Below are 17018 nucleotides of genomic sequence, written 5' to 3'. Positions count from 1 at the left end.
GCTTAGCCGGCGCCTCTCCCCGACCACCCCGCCTCCGGCTCCAACCGCATCGAGACTCCAAAACCACTTTATTAGCGGGGCCCGGAGAACCGAGCCCCTGCCGCGGGCCCCTTCCCTTCCCCGCGCCCCGGCTCCCGCTCCACCGGGGGCCCAGCGCGAGCTGGCTCGCAAACTCAGCGGCTGCTGCTGTTGAACTGGAGGTGGTACTGGGCGGTGGGCTGATTCGTGTAGACGACCTTGTCTAGGTACTCCTTGCTGCAAAGCAATGACTCCGTGAGCACCGGCTGCTCGTACCGCTGCAGGCTCTGGGTTCTCCTCTCTCGGGGCTTTCCGATGAGACACAGGCCTCGGGCCCCACGGCCCAGCAAGCGCCCTCGGCTCCCCTCCCTCCGGTTCCCTGCCACTTACTGTGCCCGTTGCTCTTGTGCCAGCTGCTGGTTGTAGAGGTCCTGGCCTCGGCGCAGCCTCTGGGCCAACTCCCGCTGCCGACGCTCCAGCTCCAGGGCGGCTCTCGCCCCCAGCTGCCTCTGGTGTTCCCACTCAGCTTCCAGCTGCCGTTCCTGTTCCCGTCGGCGCCGGCCGTCCTGGCGTTGGCTCTCCTGGGCGCGGTGGATGGCAGCCTGCTGCTCGGGGCTCATGCCCTTCCAGCGATCGGGCACCACTCGGTGCGGGGCCAGCTCGCTCCGAGCGGCCTGCGGGTTCTCGGTCAGCAGGTCGCCCGTCAGGTGATTGTAGATCTCGGCCAGGTTGTCGTCATCCTCCTGCTGCCGGGCCAGGCGCCTCTGTTCAGCCGTCTCGGCCGCCTGCGGTTGGAGGGGAGCGGGAGGTGAGCCAAGGTGGGGGAATCTGGGCTGAATAGGGAGAGGGGCGGGGGGGGGGGAGACGAACTAACCCCTTTCGGGCCGCTCCTTTAGCCTCTTCTCCCAATACCCCCCTGGCCGCGGAGGGAGGTACCAACTACCTTTCCCCATCCCCTGCCCGATGCCATCGCCTAATTCATCATCATCATCAATCGTATTTATTGAGCGCTTACTATGTGCAGAGCACTGTACTCAGCGCTTGGGAAGTACAAATTGGCAACACATACAGTCCCTACCCAACAGTGGGCTCACAGTCTAAAAGGGGGAGACGGAGAACAAAACCAAACATACCAACAAAATAAAATAAATAGGATAGATATGGACAAGTAAAATAAATAAAATAGAGTAATAAATATGTACAACCATATATACATATATACAGGTGCTGTGGGGAAGGGAAGGAGGTAAGATGAGGGGATGGAGAGGGGGACGAGGGGGAGAGGAAGGAAGGGGCTCAGTCTGGGAAGGCCTCCTGGAGGAGGTGAAATTCCCTGGGATTCCCTAATTCCCTGGGAGGGCTTCCCAGACTGAGCCCCTTCCTTCCTCTCCCCCTCTCCATCCCCCCCATCTTACCTCCTTCCCTTCCCCACAGCACCTGTATATATGTTTGTACATATTTATTACTCTATTGATTTATTTTACTTGTCCATATCTATTCTATTTATTTTATTTTGTTAGTATGTTTGGTTTTGTTCTCCGTCTCCCCCTTTTAGACGGTGAGCCCACTGTTGGGTAGGGACTGTCTCTCTATGTTGCCAACTTGGACTTCCCAAGCGCTTAGTACAGCGCTCTGCACAGAGTAAGCGCTCAATAAATACGATTGACGATGATCCCCTCAGTAAGAGGGCTGAGGGGCTTGGCGCTCGTGGGGAGCGGGTCCGTACCTGGGCCCTGTTGAAGTTAGCCACGGCCAAGTCCTTGGCTCTGCGGCAGGCCTCCTCCAGCTCAGCCAGGTGTGCCGCCCTCAGGTCCAGCTCTATCCGCTTCTTGTCATCCAGGACGGCTGCAGGATGCACCAAAGCCTGGGCCTGAGAGGGCCCCCTGTGCTCTGAACCTCCGTCTCTCCCCGGGTATCCAAACTTGTACTTCCCAAGCGCTTAGCACAGTGCTCTGCGCACAGTAAGTGCTCAATAAATACGATTGATCGAATGAATGAATGACTGATCAGCCCCTGAGCCCTTCAGGCTTGGCTGAGTCCGCCACCCACATCCTTCTAGCCCCAGCCCCTAGGAAAGGGGGCCAAATCTAAGCTTCCCGGGACTGGGACTGTCTCTATATGTTGCCAACTTGTACTTCCCAAGCGCTTAATACAGTGCTCTGCACACAGTAAGCGCTCAATAAATACGATTGATTGATTGATCCAGCGGCCCGGCCCTGCCCGCCTTGGGGGATAGGAAAGGCTGGAGCTCCCAGGGGGTGGGAAGGGGCAGAGGCCTGAGCGGCTGGGGCCGGCCGCGGGTGCTTCACCTGCGTACTTTCCTTCAGCCTCCGCCCGCTGCCGCTCAGCTCGCTGCCGAACCAGGTCCTTCCGATTCTGTTCCCGCTGCAGCCGCTGTTGAGCGGGCCCGGACAGGGCCTCCCCGGCAAAGAGCTGCAGGCTGGCAGGGCCGCAGCGGGGGTCGTCGTCCCCGACGCGGGCCGGCAGCGCCTTCTGGAGCCCGGCTGGGTCGTTCAGGTCAAACTCGCGCCGGCTTTCCGGCTGCTGTTCCCGCTCCCTGAATTCCTGGATGCCCCGGGCCAGCCGCCGCGCCCGCTCCGCCTGCTCCCTTTCAAGCATCTGGGCCACCAGGTCACACTGGACCCGCTCAGCATCTGGAGGGGGGAGGAAGGGAGATGGGAGCTTGGACCCACCCTTTCCCAACACCCAGCGCAGGCCCCTCACAGGCCCCTGTCCCGGCAACGCTATTGGAGAGGAAGACAGATTAGGCCCAAGCTGACTGCAGAACTAATCATCATCAATCGTATTTATTGAGCGCTTACTGTGTGCAGAGCACTGTACTAAGCGCTTAATTCTGTTGGACCAGGAGGGAGAAGCAGCCACCAGGATGAGCCCCGTCTAATCCCTTCCCTTAGGGCCCGTACCCTAGGCCTCCCCCTAAGATGCTTTGCCCTTGGGCCCAAACTCTAGGATCCTTCCGAAGATGCTTTGGCCTTTGGCCAGTCTTTGGGGGGACCCTTTTCTGCTTCTTTTAAGGGGACTCTGCCCAGAGGCTTTTTACCAAAAGCTTCCTCGCGGGCTCTCTCGGCCGCCTCCCGCCGCTTCCGTTCGTCCACCTGGCCGTTCAGAGCTTCGACGTCCACCTGGGCCGAGGAGACAAACCCTTCGTCAGTGCAGCTTTTCCAGCCTGGAGCACGAGGGAGCACAAATAGGGAGGTAGAAGGTACGTCAGCTAATTCAAGCTCTTCCCGAGTTGCCTTAAAGCCGGGAGCTGTCGATTCCTGGGGCTTTACGCTCCCCCGGAAGCCGGGCCCACCCAGCAGGAGAGAATGAGCTTAGGGAGCAGCAAAGAACCAGTCTGGGAGGGCCCAATCTTGCTCCTGGAACAACTGCCAGGCTTTCTGTAGTCTCGCATCCGCCATCCTCTTTGGCTCCCTTTCAGCATCCCCTGCAAACTGAAGGGTGGGAACGGTTTCCTCAATCCTAGGCCTCCTCATCTCCCGCTCTCTCACTTGGAAAGCCGGATCTGGGATGGAGTCGGGAGAGGCTTAGGAGCGATCAACGGTGCCGTTGCTGGACACCCCCTTCCCTCCCGTCGGAGAGGACGGTGCCATTCAGCCTCCGTCCCGTCCCACATTTTACTGACCCCTATGACCCGGTTCCGGACGTTGAAGATGCGGCTCTGCCTCTGCTTCTCTTGGTTCCTCCTGGCTTCAATGGCAGCTGCCTCCTTCCTCTCGGGCTGGATGTCCGCCTTATACATCTTGGCACCTAAAACCACGGGGCAGAACTGGAGTTTCACCCAGGGAACAATTGGGCCAGCCACTTGTTCTCGGAGTGGTTTCCCGAGATCGTTGGAATAATAATAATAATGATGATGGTATTTGTTAAGCGCTTACTATGTGCAAAGCACTGTTCTAAGCGCTGAAGTGCTGGAAGTGCCTGGCACATCTGGTGTCAGACGCGTCTTGTGTCTGCTACCTGGCACGGTTCTCGGCACGTACGGGAGGCTGTGTAGAGGGGCTAGGGAACACAACCGGGGTCCCCGCTTTTCCATTCAAAATCAGAAACACCACGGGCACAGAAGAGGATGGATAAAGGGATGGAGATGCGGGGCTTGAGGCGCAGGGTAGGAGGCGGTAAGATGGGGGAGATCATCATCATCAATCGTATTTATTGAGCGCTTCCTACGTGCAGAGCACTGTACTAAGCGCTTGGGAAGTACAAATTGGCAACATATAGAGACAGTCCCTACCCAACAGCGGGCTCACAGTCTAAAAGGGGAGATGACGGGAGGGGAGGTGGGTTAAGTAGATCAAAAGAGTAATTTGGCTCTTTTCCTCCTCCAACCTTTATTTTTGTGGTGTTTGCTAAGTGCTTACCGTGTGCCAGCCACTGTTCTAAGCAGTGGGGTAGATACAAGCTAATTAGGTTGGACACAGTCCGTGTCCCACACAGGGCTCACAGTCTTCATCCCCATTTTACAGATGAGGGAACTGAGGCCCAGAGCAGTCAAGTGACTTGCTCAAGGTCCCATAGCAGACAAGTGGCAGAGCCAGAATTGGAATTTGGGTCCTTCTAACCACCAGGCCCATGTTCTATCCATTAGGCAACACCGCTTCTCTGAATTCCTTGACTCCGTCTCCATGCCACCTCTCTAACCTTGGGTCTAATGACAGCACTGGTTTTCAGGATCCTTACGGCCTGTCCACCTCTCTCTTCACCACTTCCCCCTGGCTCCTAAGGCGTTGTACAATCCTGAGATTGGGTAGTAATAATAATAATAATAATGGTATTTGTTAAGCGCTTACTATGTGCCAAGCACTGTTCTAAGCGCTTGGGTAGATACAAGGTAATGAGGTTGTCCCACTTGGTGGTGGTGATGATGATGATGGCATTTATTAAGCGCTTGGGTAGATACAAGGTAATCAGGTTGTCCCACGTGGTGATGATGATGATGATGGCATTTATTAAGCGCTTACTATGTGCCTGTTCTAAGCGCTGGGAAGGTTACAAGGTGATCAAGTTGTCCCACGGGGGGCTCACAGTCTTCATCCCCATTTTCCAGATGAGGGAACTGAGGCCCAGAGACGCGAACTGACTTGCCCAAATTCACCCAGCCGACCATTGGCGGAGCCGGGACCTCTGACTCCAAAGCCCGAGCTCTTTCCACTGAGCCACGCTGCTTCCCAGTGCCACAGTCTTCATCCCCATTTTACAGATGAGGTAACTGAGGCACAGAGAAGTTAACTGACTTGCCCAAAGTCCCACAGCTGATAAGTGGCGGAGCGGGGATTAGAACCCACATCCTCCGCCTGCCAAGCCCACGCTCTTTCCACTGAGTCACGCTGCTGAGTAGAGATCTGCCACAGTGCTAGAGTACCAGTGGGACCTGGTCTCCCTCTTACTTAGCCTGTGAGCCCCATGTGGGGCTCTTGTATCTACATCAGCGCTCAGTACAGTGCTTGGCACATAATGAACGCTTAATACCGCAATTATTAGACTGCCCACATACCCGCCCTGGACCTGCCGAAACAAACAAACAAAAGCCTCCTGAACTGGCCAGTCTTTTAGACTGTGAGCCCACTGTTGGGTAGGGACCGTCTCTATATGTTGCCAACTTGTCCTTCCCAAGCGCTTAGTACAGTGCTCTGCACACAGTAAGCGCTCAATAAATGCGACTGATTGATTGATTGATCGGCCAACCTGTAACTTTGTGCCCATAACCCCTGGTGGGGTTGGGCCAGACAAGAGGAGCCTGTTGCCAACTTGTACTATGTTGCAAACTTGTCCTTCCCAAGCGCTTAGTCCAGTGCTCTGCACACAGTAAGCGCTCAATAAATGCGACTGATTGATTGATTGATCAGCCGACCTGTAACTTTGTGCCCATAACCCCTGGTGGGGTTGGGCCAGACAAGAGGAGCCTGTTGCCAACTTGTACTATGTTGCCAACTTGTCCTTCCCAAGCGCTTAGTCCAGTGCTCTGCACACAGTAAGCGCTCAATAAATACGATTGATTGATTGATTGATTGTGAGTTTGGAGCAGGAATGGGTACTCCATGTCGTTTCGGTGCAGATCTCCAGTCTGTGAGAATACAGGTCTCCAGAGGGTCAAGGGGAGAGGAGGCGTGATAGGAAAATCCTACTTTCATGTCGGCACGTATTAGCGGATTTTCCACACTGATTCGTGTATTTGTGAATCCAAGTTTTCATATTCTGTGGCCCACTAGGTAATGTAAAACCTGGAGTGACGACATTGCGAATGACCAGTTCTTGAACAAGTCTTAGGAGGTTTTTATTTTGTACTTCCCAACCGCTTAGTACAGTGCTCTGCACACAATAAGCGCTCAATAAATACGATTGATTGATTGATTGATATTGGAGGCCTGGGCTCTGCTCCGTTAAAGGAAACTGGGAGCGGGAAGAGGCCGAGCGGGAGTCGGGAGGGGGTGGTCCGACGGACCCGACAGCAGTGCCTTGCACATAGTAAGCGCTTAACAAATACCATTATTATTATTATTATTATTATTATTGGCAAACTGCGACTTCAGCCGACTTCCCTCCCATCTCTTCTCATCAGCTGAAGCCCTACAGAGGGAGACCATCGAGTGTTTTCTCTGAGAATTGAAAACCGAAGGCAGGAAAAACAAGACAGAACAAACCCCACACCCCGCAAAATCCCTAGGTTTGTAAATCAATCAATCAATCGTATTTATTGAGCGCTTACTGTGTGCAGAACACTGTACTAAGCGCTTGGGAAGTACAAATTTGCAACATATAGAGACAGTCCCTACCCAACAGTGGGCTCACAGTCTAAAAGAGGGAGACAGGGAACAAAACCAAACATACTAACAAAATAAAATAGAATAGATATGTACAAGCAAAATAAATAAATAAAAAGAGTAATAAATGTGTACAAACATATATACATATATATATTTATATATATATAAATAAGATAATGGAGCATGGATTTTCAACCTCTTTCAGAAACTGGGCCCTTGAGGTCTGATTTTCAACAGAAGTTCCTCGGGTCTCCTCTTAGAAAAGTGCTTGGCACGTAGTAAGTGCTTAACAAATGTCATACTACTGGCTTCTCATCTAATAATAATAATAATAATAATAATAATAACAATAATAATAATAATGACATTTGTTAAGCGCTTACTATGTGCAAAGCACTATTTTTTGTTTTTTTTTAGCATTTATTAAGCGCTTAACAAATGTCATACTTACTATTGGCTTCTCATCTAATAATAATAATAATGATGATGACATTTCTTAAGTGCTTACTATGTGCAAAGCACTGTTTTTTGTTTTTTTAGCATTTATTAAGCGCTTACTATGTGCAAAGCACTGTTCTAAGCGCTGGGGAGCTTACAAGGTGATCAGGTTGTCCCATGCGGGGCTCACAGTCTTAATCCCCATTTTACAGATGAGGGAACTGAGGCCCAGAGAAGTGAAGTGTCTTGCCCAAAGTCACACGGCTGACAATTGGCAGAGCCGGGATTTGAACCCATGACCGCTGACTCCAAAGCCCGGGCTCTTTCCACTGAGCCACGCTGCTTCATCTGACTGGGTGGACGAGGTTGAAACTCTTTGAGGACAGGGATAGTGTCGTATCTCCACTTTCTGAAAACTCCTGAAGAGGCTTGTAGGTCCCAAGCACTATTTCTGATCGAAGCAGTGGAAGATGGGTTGTCACTGGGTGTTTTGGGGGAATCAATCAATCAATCATATTTATTGAGCGCTTACTGTGTGCAGAGCACTGTACTAAGCGCTTGGGAAGCACAAGTCGGCAACGCATAGAGACAGTCCCTACCCAACAGCGGGCTCACAGTCTAGAAGGGGGAGACAGAGAACAAAACCAAACATACTGACAAAATAAAATAAATAGAATAGATATGTACAAGATAAATAAATAAATGGAGTAATAAAAATGTACAAACATATATACATATATACAGGGGGAATGATACGGGAAGCAGTATGGCCTAGTGGATAAAGCACGGGCCTGAGAATCAGAGGACCTAGGTTTTAATCCTGGCTCCACTACCTGTCTGCTGTATGATCTTGGGCAAATCACTTACCTTTTCTGTGCCTCAGTGTCCTGAATTGTACTTTTCAAGTGCTTAGTACAGTGCTCAGTAAGCGCTCAATAAATACGACTGAGAGAATGAATGAATGCCCTCATCTCTATAAAATGGGCATTAAGACTGTGAGCCCCATGTGGAACGTGGACTATGTCCAAACTATTGGTTTGTATCTATCCTAGTGCTTAGTGCAGTTCCTGACACATAGTAAGCTCTTGACAAAAACTCTATTTATTGATTGATTTTACTTGTACATATTCATTCTATTTATTTTACTTTGTTAATATGTTTTGTTCTCTGTCTCCCCCTTCTAGACTGTGAGCCCGCTGTTGGGTAGGGACCGCCTCTAGATGTTGCCAACTTGGACTTCCCAAGCGCTCAGTCCAGTGCTCCACACACAGTAAGCGCTCAATAAATACGACTGAATGAATGACTAACTAATGGAATTTATTGTGTGCCCACTGCAGTTGACTGACTGATGCACAGTGTGAATGTTTGGGAAAATCCAACAGAAGCAACTGACAGACTCCCAGCCCGCCCAATTTCCCGGGACCTCAGACCCTAGGCCTACCTCTATCCAATCAATCAATCAATCAATTGTATTTATTGAGCGCTTACTGCGTGCAGAGCACTGTACTAAGCGCTTGGGAAGTACAAGTTGGCAACATCTAGAGACAGTCCCTACCCAACAGTGGGCTCACAGTCTAAAAGGGGGAGACAGAGAACAAAACCAAACATACTAACAAAATAAAATAAATCCCCATTTTGCAGATGAAGGAACTGAGGCACAGAGAAGCAGCGTGGCTCAGTGGAGAGAGCCCGGGCTTTGGAGTCAGAGGTCATGGGTTCAAATCCCAGCTCCGCCACTTGTCAGCTGTGTGACTTTGGGCAACTCACTTCACTTCCCTGTGCCTCAGTTCCCTCATCTGTCAAATGGGGATGAAGACTGTGAGCCCCCCCACGTGGGACAACCTTATCACCTTGTTATCTCCCCAGCGCTTAGAACAGTGCTTTGTACATAGCAAGCGCTTAATAAATGCCATTATTATCATTATATACACAGGTGCTGTGGGGAGAGGAAGGAGGCAAGGCGGGGGGGGGGATGGGGAGGGGGAGAGGAAAGAGGGGGCTCTATATGTTGCCAAGCGCTTAGTACAGCGCTCTGCACACATTAAGCGCTCAATAAATACGACTATGAATGAATGAATGTTTTGTTGTCTGTCTCTTCTAGACTGTGAGCCCACTGTTGGGTAGGGACCGTCTCTAGATGTTGCCAACTTGTACTTCCCAAGCGCTTAGTCCAGTGCTCTGCACACAGTAAGCGCTCAATAAATACGATTAAATGAATGAATGTCTCTCCCCTCTGGACTGTGAGCCCGCTGTTGGGTAGGGGCCGTCTATGTTGCCAACTTGGACTTCCCAAGCGCTTAGTCCAGTGCTCTGCACACAGTAAGCGCTCAATAAATACGATTGAATGAATGAATGAATGTCTCTCCCCTCTGGACTGTGAGCCCGCTGTTGGCTAGGGACCGTCTCTCTATGTTGCCAACTTGTCCTTCCCAAGCGCTTAGTCCAGTGCTCTGCACACAGTAAGCGCTCAATAAATACGAGAGCTCACCTCCTCCAAGAGGCCTTCCCAGACTGAGCCCCTTCCTTCCTCTCCCCCTCGCCCCCCTCTCCATCCCCCCATCTTACCTCCTTCCCTTCCCCACAGCACCTGTATATATGTATATATGTTTGTACAGATTTATTACTCTATTTTACTTGTCCATATCTATTCTATTTATTTTATTTTGTTAGTATGTTTGGTTTTGTTCTCTGTCTCCCCCTTTTAGACTGTGAGCCCGCTGTTGGGTAGGGACCGCCTCTCTATTTTGCCAACTTGTCATCATCCTTCCCTTCCCCACAGCACCTGTATATATGTATATATGGTTGTACATATTTATTACTCTATTTATTTATTTATTTATTTATTTTACTTGTACATTTCTATCCTATTTATTTTATTTTGTTGGTATGTTTGGTTCTGTTCTCTGTCTCCCCCTTTTAGACTGTGAGCCCCCTGTTGGGTAGGGACTGTCTCTATATGTTGCCAACTTGTACTTCCCAAGCGCTTAGTACAGTGCTCTGCACATAGTAAGCGCTCAATAAATACGATTGATTGATTGATTGATTGATATAGAGACGGTCCCTACCCAGCAGTGGGCTCACAGTCTAAAAGGGGGAGACAGAGAACAAAACCGAACATACTAACAAAATAAAATAAATAGAATAGATATGTACAAGTAAAATAAATAAATAGAGTAATAAATCTGTACAAACATATATACATATATACAGGTGCTGTGGGGAAGGGAAGGAGGTAAGAAGGGGGGGATGGAGAGGGGGATCATCTTGTAACCTCTCCAGCGCTTAGAACAGTGCTTTGCACATAGTAAGCGCTTAATAAATGCCATCATTACTATTATTATTATTATTATTCCCAAGCGCTCAGTACAGTGCTCTGCACGCAGTAAGCGCTCAATAAATACGACTGACTGAATGAAATGCCATCATTATTACGCCTCCCCTCAGGCCCGCTCTACCTTTCCCGACGTCCCCCGCGCCACGGTTTGGGTTCTGTGAGGAGGCTCCATGGCAACCGGATAAACCATTCGGCTCCGGAAATGGGGGGAGGCGGGGGACCGCCGCGGTGGTTCGACCCGAGAGGGGAACTTTGGCTCCGCCCTCGAAAGAGGGAGGGGGGGAGAGAGAGCCCCGTCCGTAGTGGGTGGATGACATCTCGCGAGAGTTGGGGGTCGAGCGCCGCGCGCGCTTGCGCCGACGCTGCCGCCGTTGGGGCTCCGGGCGGGCCTCGCGCTTGCGCGCACGCGCTATGGCGTCTCCCCCACCCCCACCACCAGCCCGGGCCTCGCGGTTGCGCGCACGCGCGCTTTGGCGTCTCCCACCTCCGACCCCGCCCGGGCCTCGCGGTTGCGCGCACGCGCGCTTTGGCGTCTTCAATCATCATCATCATCAATCGTATTTATTGAGCGCTTACCGTGTGCAGAGCACTGTGCTAAGCGCTTGGGTGGCAACATATAGAGACAGTGTTGTCTACCAGCAAGCTTGGCATGAGTGACTCCATCTTGTGCATGCCAACAGTAACCCTTTATTTTGTGCAGACCGAAAGCACTCCAGTGTTTGTAAAGTAACATTAACCAAAGTGGCCCCTCTCTGTCTGATGTCCCCATCCTGTGTTGACCATTATCTCCTGGTAACATCTTGTAAACAGGGATTTTAACACTAACCAAACCATGACAAACGGTTGTACTTTAACTTGGGATCTTGGAATACGAAGGCCTCACGTAGGTCACTACTCTCAGGAATCCTTTGTGTAGCTCGGATTTGAAACCCAATAAAAGAGGAAGAAGCAGCTGGGATCGGGGCTGCTTGTCACTCGTCCCTCTCCCGGGAGGTGAACGGGCAGGTAGCCACTTTCCTTCTTTACTGCTCTATCCGAACTCATGTCTCCGAGTCATTTTTCCTATCTGCGTCACCACCCTGGGTACAAGAACCCTGCGGCCGATTTACACCGATTAACCTGTTTTGCACCCTACTTGTCGATAACAGACAGTCCCTACCCAACAGTGGGCTCACAGTCTAAATCAATCAATCGTATTTATTGAGTGCTTACTGTGTGGGATAGCGGCTCCCTCTACCCACCAAATCAGAGTCCGAGTCAGGATCAGAAAGAGTCTTTATTCTTTCTCATGAGAAAGGGCACCACCCCCGTCGCTCCAACAGCATCAGCCGGGGAGTGCGCTTGTTGATTGTACGAAGCCGATCATCATCATCATCATCAATCGTATTTATTGAGCGCTTACTATGTGCAGAGCACTGTACTAAGCGCTTGGGAAGCACAAATTGGCAACATATAGAGACAGTCCCTACCCAACAGTGGGCTCACAGTCTAAAAGGGGGAGACAGAGAACAAACCAAACATGCTAACAAAATAAAATAGAATAGATATGTACAAATAAAATAAATAAGTAAATGGAGTAACAAATATGTACAAACATATATACAGGTGCTGTGGGGAAGGGAATGAGGTAAGATGGGGGGGATGGAGAGAGGGACAAGGGGGAGAGGAAGGAAGGGGCTCAGTCTGGGAAGGCCTCCTGGAGGAGGTGAGCTCTCAGCAGGGCCTTGAAGGGAGGAAGAGAGCGAGCTTGGCGGATGGGCAGAGGGATTGGGGGCATTCCAGGCCCGGGGGATGACGTGTGCCGGGGGTCGATGGCGGGACAGGCGAGAGCGAGGTACAGTGAGGAGATTAGCGGTGGAGGAGCGGAGGGTGCGGGCTGGGCTGGAGAAGGAGAGAAGGGAGGTGAGGTAGGAGGGGGCGAGGTGATGGACAGCCTTGAAGCCCAGGGTGAGGCCTAACGCATCCTCTTCCTCCCATCGACTATCCCCTTTCTCCACTGTCTGGATACTTGGGGCGTACAATTTAATCGCGGCAGCTAGCCCCCAACACGCGCTCACGTACAAGGCTGACGGTGGCCTTGCGGTTTAACCCGCATCCTGTTTTTCGGTAAACAGGTGCTGCAATGTGGCTGTTTTATTTCCCTTTATCTCCTTCCAGTTTGTTGTATCTGGTGTAACCCAGCCTGGCCCGGGGAGATATAGCTTCTGCCTTCCCTCCTGGGGTCTCATGAGGGAACTTCACTGGATTCCATCCCTCACATTACTGTGTGCAGAACACTGGACTAAGCGCTTGAGAAGTACAAGCTGGCAACACATAGAGACAGTCCCTACTCAACAGTGGGCTCACAGTCTAGAAGGGGGAGACGGAGAACAAAACCAAACATACTAACAAAATAAAATAAATAGAATAGATAGGTACAAGTAAAATAAATAAATAGAGTAATAAATATGTACAAGCAAATTTACAGGCCTTCCCCCACTCCCACCCCGCCTGGGCCTCGTGATTGCGCGCACGCGCTTTGCCGTCTCCCCCCTCGCCCCCGCCCCGGCCTCGCGCTTGCGCGCACGCGTGCTTTGACGTCTCCCCCCCCCCCCCCCGCTCGGGCCTCGCGCTTACGCGCACGCGCGCTTTGGCGTCTTCCCCCACCCCCACCCCGACCGGGCCTCGCGCTTACGCGCACGCGCGCTTTGGCGTCTTTCCCCCACCCCCACCCCGCCCGGGCCTCGCGCTTACGCGCACGCGCGCTTTGGCGTCTCCCCCCTCCCCCCCCCGGCCCGGGCCTCCCGCTTGCGCGCACGCGCGCTTTGGGGTCTCCCCCCCCCCCCCCCCGGCCCGGGCCTCCCGCTTACGCGCACGCGCGCTTTGGCGTCTCCCCCCTCCCCCCCGGCCCGGGCCTCCCGCTTACGCGCACGCGCGCTTTGGCGTCTCCCCCCTCCCCCCCCGGCCCGGGCCTCCCGCTTACGCGCACGCGCGCTTTGGCGTCTCCCACCCCACCCCACCCCGGCCAAGCTCTTATGCGCACGCGCGCTTTGCCGTCTCCCCCCTCGCCCCCGCCCCGCCCGGGCCTCGCGCTTGCGCGCATACGCACTTTGGCGTCTCCCCCACCCCGCCCGGGCCTCGCGCTTGCGCGCACTTTGGCGTCTCCCTCCCACCCCACCCGAGCCTCACGCTTCAGCGCACGCGCGCTTTGACGTCTTCCCCCCGACCCCGCCCTTGCCTCGCGCTTGTGCGCATGCGCAATTTGGCGTCTCCCCCTTCCCACCCCGCCCGGGGCTCACGTTTACGCGCACGCGCGCTTTGGCGTCTCCCCCCCCACACCCCGCCCGAGCCTCGCGCTTGCGCGCTTTGGCGTCCCCCCGCCCCCCGGCCTCGCGCTCGTGTGCGCGCGCGCTTTAGGGATCTCCCGCCCGGGGCTCGCGCTCGCGCGCGCGCGCTTTGGCGTCTCCCCTCGCCCTCCGGGCCTCGCGCTCGCGCGCACGCGCGCTTTGGCGTCTCTCCCCGCCTCGCGCTCGTGCGCTTGCGCTTTGGGGTCTCCGTGCCGGGGCTCGTGCGCGCGCGCCTGCGCTCTGTGGAGGCGGGGGGGTGCCTCTCCCCGCGGGGCAGGCGCTGGCGCGCGCTCCGTCGTCTCCCCTCAGCGGGCCTCGCTGCCGCGGCCGCGGCCGCCATGGGCTTCCTGAAGCTGATTGAGATCGAGAACTTCAAGTCGTACAAAGGGCGTCAGATCATCGGGCCGTTCCGGAGGTTCACCGCCATCATCGGGCCCAACGGCTCCGGTGAGGCCCGGACCCTCCCCCCCCCCCCCCCCCATCCCGTCGTCTCCACGGATGGTTGAGCGCCGACGCTGTGCGCACTCATTCATTCAATCGTATTTATTGAGCGCTGACTGTGTGCGGAGCACTGTACTGAGCGCTTGGGAAGGACAAGTGGGCAACATATAGAGGCAGTCCCTACCCAACAGTGGGCTCACTGTGGGCATTCATTCATTCAGTCAGTCGTGTTTATTGAGCGCTGACTGTGTGCGGAGCACTGTACTAAGCGCTTGGGAAGGACAAGTTGGCAACATAGACGCTCCCTATCCAACAGCGGGCTCACTGTGGGCATTTATTCATTCATTCAGTCGTATTTATTGAGCGCTTACTGTGTGTGGAGCACTGGACTGGGCTCACTGTGGGCATTCATTCATTCATTCAATCGTATTTATTGAGCGCTGACTGTGTGCGGAGCACTGTGCTAAGCGCTTGGGAAGGACAAGTTGGCAGCATCTAGAGACGGTCCCTACCCAACAGTGGGCTCACTGTGGGCATTCATTCATTCAGTCGTATTTATTGAGCGCTGACTGTGTGCAGAGCACTGTACTAAGCGCTTGGGAAGGACAAGTTGGCAACATAGACGCTCCCTATCCAACAGCGGGCTCACTGTGGGCATTCATTCATTCACTCAGTCGTATTTATTGAGCGCTTACTGTGTGCGGAGCACTGGACTGGGCTCACTGTGGGCACTCATTCATTCGTATTTATTGAGCGCTTACTGTGTGCGGAGCACTGTACTGAGCGCTTGGGAAGGACAAGTTGGCAACATAGACGCTTCCTATCCAACAGCGGGCTCACTGTGGGCATTCATTCATTCATTCAGTCGTATTTATTGAGCGCTCACTGTGTGCGGAGCACTGTACTAAGCGCTTGGGAAGGACATGTTGGCAACATAGACGCTCCCTATCCAACAGTGGGCTCACTGTGGGCATTTATTCATTCATTCAGTCGTATTTATTGAGCGCTGACTGTGTGCGGAGCACTGTGCTAAGCGCTTGGGAAGGACAAGTTGGCAACATCTAGAGACGGTCCCTACCCAACAGTGGGCTCACTGTGTGCATTCATTCATTCAGTCGTATTTATTGAGCGCTTACTGTGTGCGGAGCACTGTACTGAGCGCTTGGGAAGGACAAGTTGGCAACATAGACGCTCCCTATCCAACAGCGGGCTCACTGTGGGCATTCATTCATTCACTCAGTCGTATTTATTGAGCGCTTACTGTGTGCGGAGCACTGGACTGGGCTCACTGTGGGCATTCATTCATTCAGTCAGTCGTATTTATTGAGCGCTGACTGTGTGCGGAGCACTGGACTGAGCGCCTGGGAAGGACAAGTTGGCAACATAGACGCTCCCTATCCAACAGCGGGCTCACTGTGGGCATTTATTCATTCATTCAGTCGTATTTATTGAGCGCTTACTGTGTGCGGAGCACTGGACTGGGCTCACTGTGGGCATTCATTCATTCATTCAATCGTATTTATTGAGCGCTTACTGTGTGCAGAGCACTGGACTGGGCTCACTGTGGGCATTCATTCATTCATTCAATCGTATTTATTGAGCGCTTACTGTGTGCGGGGCACTGTACTGAGCACCTGGGAAGGACAGGTTGGCACCATCTAGAGACGGTCCCTACCCAACAGTGGGCTCACTGTGGGCATTCATTCATTCAGTCAGTCGTGTTTATTGAGCGCTTACTGTGTGCAGGGCACTGGACTGAGCGCCTGGGAAGTCCAAGTTGGCAACGTTCATTCAGTCGTATTTAGTGAGCGCTGACTGTGTGCACAACGTTCATTCAGTCGTATTTATTGAGCGCTTACCGTGTGCGGAGCACTGGACTGAGCACTTGGGAAGGGCAAGTTGGCGACCTAGAGAGACGGTCCCTACCCAACAGTGGGCTCACTGTGGGCATTCATTCATTCATCCAGTCGTATTTATTGAGCGCTTACTGTGTGCAGAGCACTGGACTGAGCACTTGGGAAGGACAAGTTGGCAACATAGAGAGACGGTCCCTACCCAACAGTGGGCTCACTGTAGGCATTCATTCAGTCAGTCGTATTTATTGAGCACTTACTGTGTGCAGAGCACTGGACTGAGCGCTTGGGAAGGACAAGTTGGCAACATCTAGAGACGGTCGCTGCCCAACAGTGGGCTCACTGTGGGCATTCATTCATTCAGTCAGTCGTATTTATTGAGCGCCTACCGTGTGCGGAGCACTGGACTGAGCGCTTAGGAAGGACAAGTTGGCAACCTGTAGAAACGGGCCCTACCCAACAGTGGGCTCACTGTGGGCATTCATTCATTCAGTCATATTTATTGAGCACTTTACTGTGTGCAGAGCACTGGCCTGAGCAGTTGGGAAGGACAAGTTGGCAACATCTAGAGACGGGCCCTACCCAACAGTGGGCTCACTGTGTGCATTCATTCAATCGTATTTATTGAGCGCTTACTGTGTGTGGAGCACTGTACTGAGCGCTTGGGAAGGACAGGTTGGCAACCTGTAGAAACGGTCCCTACCCAACTGTGGGCATTCATTCATTCAGTCGTATTTATTGAGCGCTCACTGTGTGCGGGGCACTGTACTAAGCGCTTGGGAAGGACAAGTTGGCAACATAGACGGTCCCTACCCAACAGCGG

The 17018-nt window shown here is 53.0% G+C and overlaps 2 protein-coding genes across 2 annotated transcripts in view; one reads left to right on the top strand and one right to left on the bottom strand.

The window, feature by feature from the left end:
• Positions 1-31: 31 nt before the first annotated feature.
• On the bottom strand, positions 32-3785 carry RIBC1 (RIB43A domain with coiled-coils 1). The gene is made up of 6 exons (XM_038748190.1): positions 3665-3785; positions 3080-3161; positions 2328-2672; positions 1745-1863; positions 409-803; positions 32-255 (listed from the first exon to the last, which is right to left on the bottom strand). Exons 1-6 carry the CDS (start codon positions 3779-3781, stop codon positions 174-176), a joined length of 1140 nt encoding a protein of 379 aa, XP_038604118.1. The 5' UTR covers positions 3782-3785; the 3' UTR covers positions 32-173.
• Positions 3786-14193: 10408 nt separating this feature from the next.
• SMC1A (structural maintenance of chromosomes 1A) overlaps positions 14194-17018 on the top strand; it is a 30435-nt gene continuing 27610 nt past the window's right edge. Inside the window, exon 1 of the mRNA XM_038747835.1 lies at positions 14194-14348. Coding sequence (XP_038603763.1) covers positions 14240-14348 — 109 coding nt within the window. The 5' untranslated portion in view covers positions 14194-14239. The remainder of the gene's footprint in view (positions 14349-17018) is intronic.

The sequence above is a fragment of the Tachyglossus aculeatus genome, chromosome 6 (assembly GCF_015852505.1).
Source record: "Tachyglossus aculeatus isolate mTacAcu1 chromosome 6, mTacAcu1.pri, whole genome shotgun sequence".
Lineage (NCBI taxonomy): Eukaryota > Metazoa > Chordata > Mammalia > Monotremata > Tachyglossidae > Tachyglossus > Tachyglossus aculeatus.
The sequence above is the reverse complement of the archived record's forward strand: the minus strand, read 5'-3'. Positions and strand labels throughout refer to the sequence as shown.